This window comes from Lepidothrix coronata, unplaced genomic scaffold (assembly GCF_001604755.1).
Source record: "Lepidothrix coronata isolate B3197 unplaced genomic scaffold, Lepidothrix_coronata-1.0 Scaffold413, whole genome shotgun sequence".
Taxonomy (NCBI): Eukaryota; Metazoa; Chordata; class Aves; order Passeriformes; family Pipridae; genus Lepidothrix; species Lepidothrix coronata.
This window is the reverse complement of record NW_016690593.1, coordinates 85353-92784: the sequence shown is the minus strand read 5'-3', so window position 1 is coordinate 92784 and position 7432 is coordinate 85353. Positions and strand designations below refer to the sequence as shown.

General features: G+C 64.7%; 1 protein-coding gene across 1 annotated transcript in view; it reads right to left on the bottom strand.

Moving 5' to 3' along the window:
* Nucleotides 1–7432, bottom strand: part of SORT1 (sortilin 1) — a 13437-nt gene that overhangs the window by 3725 nt on the left and 2280 nt on the right. Inside the window, exons 2-14 of the mRNA XM_017839437.1 lie at nucleotides 7206–7265; nucleotides 6503–6576; nucleotides 6201–6303; nucleotides 5752–5916; nucleotides 5245–5318; nucleotides 5065–5114; nucleotides 4855–4985; nucleotides 4630–4774; nucleotides 3802–3957; nucleotides 2425–2531; nucleotides 1060–1162; nucleotides 825–993; nucleotides 6–28 (exon numbers count right to left, since the gene is read on the bottom strand). Coding sequence (XP_017694926.1) covers nucleotides 6–28; nucleotides 825–993; nucleotides 1060–1162; nucleotides 2425–2531; nucleotides 3802–3957; nucleotides 4630–4774; nucleotides 4855–4985; nucleotides 5065–5114; nucleotides 5245–5318; nucleotides 5752–5916; nucleotides 6201–6303; nucleotides 6503–6534 — 1258 coding nt within the window. The 5' untranslated portion in view covers nucleotides 6535–6576; nucleotides 7206–7265. The remainder of the gene's footprint in view (nucleotides 1–5; nucleotides 29–824; nucleotides 994–1059; nucleotides 1163–2424; nucleotides 2532–3801; nucleotides 3958–4629; nucleotides 4775–4854; nucleotides 4986–5064; nucleotides 5115–5244; nucleotides 5319–5751; nucleotides 5917–6200; nucleotides 6304–6502; nucleotides 6577–7205; nucleotides 7266–7432) is intronic.

The window sequence follows — 7432 nt, the reverse complement described above, 5'->3', positions numbered from 1 at the left end:
CCAGCACTGCCCCTCGTCCAGGGAGAACCTGGGGGCACGGGGGGCACAGCCAGGGACCACCAGGGACAACCTGGGGGCACGGGGGGCACAGCCAGGGACCACCAGGGACAACCTGGGGGCACGGGGGGCACAGCCAGGGACCACCAGGGACAACCTGGGAGCACGGGGGGCACAGTCAGGGATGACCGGGAAGGGGGATGCCTCAGAAGCAGGGACCACCTCAGAGAACCTGGGGGGCACAGCCAGGGACCACCGGGGAAGGGGCATCTGGGAATGGGGGTACCCCAAAGCCAGGGAGCCCAGAGTCAGGGACCCCCGAGACAGGGACACCCCAAACCCAAGGATAACCCAGAGCCAGGGGCAGCCCAAAGCCATGGATCCTACAGAGCCAGGGACCCTGGACAGAAGAACACCTCAAACCTGAGGGATGCCCCAAACACAGGAAGTCCCCAAAGCCAGGGACACCCCAAACCCCCAGGACCCCCCAGACTCACAGGAGGGTGCTGAAGGGCTGGCTGGTGTGCTGGATAGTGTTGAGGACCTCCCCAGACCCCCAGGACTGCTCAGGACCCCCCCCAAGACTCACAGCAGGGTGCTGAGGGGCTGGCTGGCCACAAGCAGCCCCCCCAGACCCTCAGGACCCCCCAGAGCTCCCCCATACTCACAGGAGGGTGTTGAGGGGCTGGCTGGTGTGCTGGATGGTCACAAGGATCCCCCCAGGACCCCAATAACCCCCTCATACTCACAGGAGGGTGCTGAAGGGCTGACTGGTGTTGAGGACCCCCCCAGACCCCCAGCACCCTCCCGAGCCCCCCCATACTCACAGGAGGGTGTTGAGGGGCTGGCTGGTGTGCTGGATGGCCACGAGCAGCCCCCCCGAGTCGAGGATGCCGTAGTGGTGGGGGCCGCGCAGGGTCCGGGCCCAGCTGTAGCCGCCGTCGTCGGACACGAACACGTCGGGGCTCATCACGGACATGGCCCCCCCGACGCTCCCTGGGGGCTCACGTCAGTCCGGGGGGCACCGGGGGGGTCCCCGCAGCCCCCCCGGCCCCCCCGTACCGTGGGCGAGGACGATGCCCACGGCGCTGGGCTCCGACAGCGGCGCCATGGGCACGTTGAGCTTCTGCGAGATGCTGTACAGGGCGTGGATGTGCAGGCTGCACTGCAGGGGGGGGCACTGTCAGCACCCCCAGGGGGGACACAAGATCCCAACGGGGCTCACGGGACACCCACGGGGCACATGGGACGCCCACGGGGCATGCAGGACACCCAGGGGGGACATGGGACCCCCTCCAGGCACATGGCATCCCCACGGCAGCCCCACAGGGCACACGGGACCCCCACGGTATCCATGGACCCCCACAGGGCTCATGGTACCCCCACGGCATCCATGAACCTACCACGGCACCCACAGGCCCCCCAGGACCCCCATGGCACCCACGGGATCCCCATGGGACCCACAGGACCCCTGGGGACCCCCATGGCACCCATGGACCCCCCAACCCCACATGGCACCCACAGAACGCCCATGGGACCCACAGGACCCCCAGGGGACCCCCATGGCACCCATGGGACCCCCACGGGACCCCCAGGATCCCCATGGACCTCCTATGGCACCCCCTGCAGACCCCTCAAACTCAGGGAGCCCCCAAACTTCCCCCCAGTCCCCCATGAGGGTCCCACCCGGGGGTCCCATACAGACCCCCCTCCCCAGCCCCCAATCTGAGGGTCTCCCCCACCCCTCCCTCACCTCACGAGTTTGGGGGTCCCCTCTGGGGGTCCCACCCCCCTCCTCCCCTCCCCAGCCCCTCAATCTGAGGGTCCCCACCCAGGAGTCACACCCGCCTTCCCCCAGTTTGGGGGTCCCCACCCAGGGGTGCCACCCCCCTCCTCCCATCCCCAGCCCCCTGCTCTGGGGGTCCCACCCCCCTCCTCCCCCTTCAGCCCCCAGGTTGGGGGTGTTGTACCCCCCCTCAGTCTGGGGGGCACCGAGGGGGTCCCGCCCCCCCATTGGGGGTCTCCCTCCCCCTTTGGGGGTCTCCCCCCTCCTTTGAGGGTCCTGCCTCCCTTTGGGGTCCCCCTGTTGCTGTCTCCCCCTTTGAGGTCTCCCTCCCCCTTTGGGGGTCTCCCCCTCCGTAGGATCTCCCCCCACACTTTGGGGATCTCCCCCTCCCTTTGGGGTTGCCCCCTTTGGGGTCTCCCTCCCCCTTTGGGGTCTCCCTCCCCCTTTAGGATCTCTCCCCCGCCTTTGGGGGGTCTCCTCTCCACTTTATGTTCCCCCTCCATTTTGGGGTCTCCCCCGTTGGGAGACCCTCCCCTTTTGGGGGTCTCCCCCTCCCTTTGGGGTTGCTCCCTTTGGGGTCTCCCCCCCTTTGGGGTTCTCCCCCCCTTTAGACCCCCCCTTTGGGGTCCCTGTGGTCCCACCTGGTCCCCGCTGGGGGCGGTGCCGTCGCAGGGGCTGTTGTGGGGTCTGCGCAGGGGCTCCCACTGCCCCCCCCGGTCGAAGGTGATCACAGAGCGGATGGAATTGTCTGGGATGGGCACAGGGAACATCCGGGAATGACAGGGAATGGGGGGCTCAGCACAGCCCCTGACCCCCCAGTCCTGGGAAGGAGTTTGGGGGAAGGGTCACACCCCCCTCCCTCCCACCCGGGTCCCATCCCAGGGGAGGATTTGTGGGGTGGGACCCCCTTCCCTCCATCCCCCCAGATCCCAAGTCCCACCCCTGTGGAAGATTTTTGGGACGGGATCCCCCTCCCCTCCATCCCCCCAGATCCAAGAGCCCAGATACAAGATCCCAGGGGGGGACTTTTGGGATGGGATCCCTCTTCCCTCCATCTCCCCAGATCCCAAATCCCATCCCTCTGGAAGATTTTTGGGGTGGGATCACCCTCCCCTCCATCCCCCCATCCCAGATCCCAGACCCCAAATCCCATGCCAGGGGAGGATTTAGGGGATGGGATCGCCCTCCCCTCCATCCCCCCATCCCAGATCCCAGACCCCAAATCCCATGCCAGGGGAGGATTTAGGGGATGGGATCGCCCTCCCCTCCATCCCCCCCATCCCAGATCCCAAGGGAGGATTTGTGGGGTGGGATCCCTCTTCCCTCCATCCCCCCAGATCAGATCCCAGACCCCAAATCCCACCCCTGTGGAAGATTTTTGGGGTGGGATCCCCCTTCCCTCCTCCATCCCCCCAGATCCCAGAGCCCAGATCCCAGGGCAGGATTTTTGGGATGGGATTACTCTCCTCTCCATCCCCGCAGATCCCTGAACCCTGAAGAGGATTTTTGGGATGGAATCACCCTCTTCTCCATCCCCCTTAACCCAGATCCCAGGAGTGGATCCCAGTGGTGGATCCCAAGTCCCAGGGATGGATCCTACAGGCAGATCCCAGAGTAGATTCCAGAGGCAGGTCCCAGATCCCAGGGTGGATCCTAGCCGGGGGGCGGGGGGGTGTGGATCCCAGGTCCCGGATCCCAGGGTGGATCCCAGAGGTCGATCCCAGATTCCAGGGGTGGGTCTCAGCCCCCATTAATGGATCCCAGGGGTGAGTCCCAGATTTCAGGAGTGGGTCCCAGGGGTGGATCCTAGGCCCCAGGGATGGATACCAGATCCCAGGTGGATCCCAGCCCCCGGGGTGGATCCCAGGGGCAGATCCCAGGTGGATCCCAGCCCCCGGGGTGGATTCCAGCCCCCAAGGTGGATCCCAGGGCAGATCCTGGGTGGATCCCAGGTCCCGGGGTGGATCCCAGCCCCCAGGGTGGATCCCAGGGCAGATCCCAGGTGGATCCCAGCGCACCCTCAGCCAGCACGCTGGTGATGAAGGTGCCGCGCAGGGAGGTGACGTTGGTGAAGTCGGTCTCCCCGCCCGTGGTGGTGTACAGGTGCCTCTCCAGGGACTTGGAGTAGAGGATCCCGCGCTCGTCTGACGTGTAGATGGTCCCGAATCCTGTGTCTGCAGCGGGGGGGGCAGGAAGCACCAAATCCCCGGAAAACGCAGCGAACGGGGGGACGGTCAGCAGAGTCCCATGGGGAAACCCCCCCTGTGCTCCTCCCAGAGCTCCCCGGGGGTGTCCCACCATCCCCGCCTGTGTTCCAGGGCTGTCACACCATCCCTGCCCATCTCCTGGAGCTGTCCCACCATCTCTTCCCATCTCCCAGGGATATCCTGCCATCCCTGCCCATCTCCCGGCACTCCTGATCCCGCTCCCGGATCCCGTTCCTGATCCTGCTCCCAGATCCCGCTCTCACTCCCAGATCTCGCTCCCACATCCCACTCCCAGATCCCACTCCCAATCCTGCTCTGGATCCCAATCCCATTCCCAGATCTGGCTCTCGCTCCCGCTCCTGGATCCTGTTCCCAATCCCGCTTCTCTATCCTGCTCTTGCTCCCACTCCTGATCCTGGATCCCACTCCCGATCTCACTCACACTCCCACTCCTGATCCCAATCCCACTCCTGATTCTACTCCCAATCCCAATCCCAATCCCAATCCCAGATATCGCTCCCGGATCCCGCTCTTAGTCTCACTCCCACTCCCGAATCCCGCTCCTGATCCTGCTCCTGCTCCCGGATCCTGTTCCCGGATCCTGTTCCCGCTCCCAACCCCACTCCCACTCCCGCTCACCCCCGGGCTCGTCCACGTGCATGAACACCAGGTCGTCGTTGGCGGCCAGGATGGAGTAGAACTGCTCGTGTCCCACCGAGGGCAGCTGGGCCATGTTCCAGGAATCCCCCTGGTCCAGGGACACGTGGATGCGCCTCATGGTGCCCTGTGGGAGCAGCAGCGCCGGGATAACCCGTGGGATGGCACAGGGAGACCACGGGACAGCGGGAAAAGCGGGATGGGCACCTGCTCTGTCATGACGGAGGCGAAGAGGAAGCGGCCGCCCATCCCGAAGGAGTAGATCCGGGAGCCGATGGTCCGGAAGGATCGTCCCAGGTCGGGGGTTTTCTTCAGCTCCAGGAATCCCAGATCAGCTTCTTAACGCATGGGAGGGGGGGTCAGGGAGCTCCGGAGGGGTTTGGGATGCTCCCAACCCCCCTATCGCGCGGGACTCACTGCAGGAATTGTTCAGGAACGTGGTGAAGAAGATGGTGTCGTTCTCACCCCTGAGGGAAGAGGGAATTTGGGAATTCAGTCCCAAGAAAAGGGCTGGGGTGTAATTTGGGGAGTGGAGGAGGGGTGGTGATTCCCAAAATGCTGTCCCCCTCCCCATTCCAAAATCCATCAGGGACTCACCACTTGGCCAAGCACACGGATTTGTGGATCTCCCGCCAGTGCTCCCCAAAATCCGTGGAGATCCAGAGCCCGTTCTGGGACAGAGGGGATCGGGATCAGAATGGGCTCCCCTAACAACCCCACCCTGTGTGCCCCCAGCCCAGGACCCCACCAGTGTCTCCAAAACCCCAAAAGTGTCCCCAAACACCCCAAAAGTGTCCCCACACCCCCTCCAAGGATCCCAGTCACCCTGCAGGTGTCCCCAGGTGCCCCACAACTGTGCCCAGACACCCCAAAAGTGTCCCCACCCTCCCCACGTGCACCTCAGTTGCCCCCCCAGTGTCCTCAGTTGCCCCCCCAGTGTCCCCAGTTGCCCTTGAATGCCCCCAGCTGCCCCACAAGTGTCCCAAATTACCCAAAAGTATTCCCTGGTCCCCCACCAGTGCCCCCAGTTGCCACCCCAGTGCTCCCAGTTTCTCCCCTGGTTCCCCCCAGTTGCCCTCCCAGTGTCCCCAGTCCCCCCAGTACCTCGGTGCTCAGTGCCAGCAGGTGCTCTGCCCGCTGGGGGCTGTAGGAGATCTGGGCCAGGGGGTGGAAGGGCAGCTCCGTGGGCACGAAATTCCGGGCGAAGTCCCAGGAGCGGAAAATCCGCCCGCCACGCCCGCCCCCAGACACGTCCCCCGTCAGGATCACCTGCATTTGGGGGGTGTCAGGGGGGTGTCAGGGGATTTTGGTGGAATTTCAAGGGATTTGGGAAAGATTTGGGGGGATTTGGGGGATTTTAGGGGGATTTCAGGGGATTTTGGTGGAATTTCGGGGGATTTGGGGAAGATTTGGGGGGGATTTTGGGGATTGTGATGCAATGTCACCCCACGCAAAACACAAAACACAAAACACCCCACGAGGGAAAGCCAGGGAAATTTGGGGGGGTTCCCAAATTCCCGGATCCCTCCCCTCGTTCCCAGCTCCCTGCCCACCTTCCCGGAGTTCTCGGGCCCGATGGCCATCCCGAATTCCGTGCGGATGAAGGTGTTGTTGATGAGCCCCGTGATGTCCTGGAAGGTTTTCCCGTAATCCTCGCTAGAATTCCAGAGGGGTTAAGGGGGCAGGGTTGGGGGAGGGGTTAGGGGGTGGGGTTAAAGGGGGAGGGCTAAGAAAGGTGGGGTTAAGGGGGTGGGGTTAAGGAGGGAGGGGTTAGGGGTGGGGTTAAGGGGGTGGGGTTAAGGGGGGAGGGGCTAAGGGGCAGGGGGATCCCATTTCGAGGGGGTCGGGGGGTCACCTGCGGTAGAGCTTGGACTGCCCGAAGCTCATGATCACCAGGGGCACATGGAATGTCGTCAGCACCAGGATCACCTGGGAAAGGGGCACGGGGGGGTCACATGGGGATCCCTGGACACCCCACAGAGGGGGGGGTCCTCCCTGCACCCCCTGCCCTCCAGCATCTCGGGGGTGGGGGGGACAGGGGGACACAGGGGGACCCCCAACCCCACAGGGCATGGGGGGACAGAGACCTCAGCCCCACAGGGCATGAAGGGGACACAGGGACCCCCAACCCACAGGGACATGGGGGGACACAGGGGCCCTCAGCCCCACAGGTCATGGAGGGGACAGAGGGACCCCCAGTCCCACAAGAGATAGCGGGACCAAGGGACCTCCAACCCCACAGCCCCTCAGGGACACGGAGGGGACAAAGGGACCCCAAAAGTCACAGGGACATGGGGACAAGGAGGGGACTGAAAGACCCCCAATCTCACAGTCCCGCAAGGACACTGGAGGGACAAAGGGACCCCCAACGCCACAGATCGTGAAGGAGACTGAGGAACCCCCAATCCCACAGGACATGGGAGGACCAAGGGACCCCCAACACCACAGGTCACAGGGGGGACCGAGGGACCCCCAACCTCACAGCCCCTCAGGGACAGGGGGGTTCACAGCCCCTCGGGGGGGACACAGGAACCCCGCTGTGCCCCCCCAGTGCTCACCCCGGTGCTGTCGCCCACCCAGGACAGGGACACGGAGCCACTCAGGTCATCAAAGACACACTGCAGGGGGAGAGACATCACAGGGACCCCCAGAGCTGGGGGGGACAGCAGGGGACCCCCCACAGCGACAGAGCCCCCCCCCATAGCAACAGACCCCCCCTATAGCAACAGACCTCCCCAAAGGGACAGACCCCCCCTATAGCAACAGACCTCCCCAAAGGGACAGA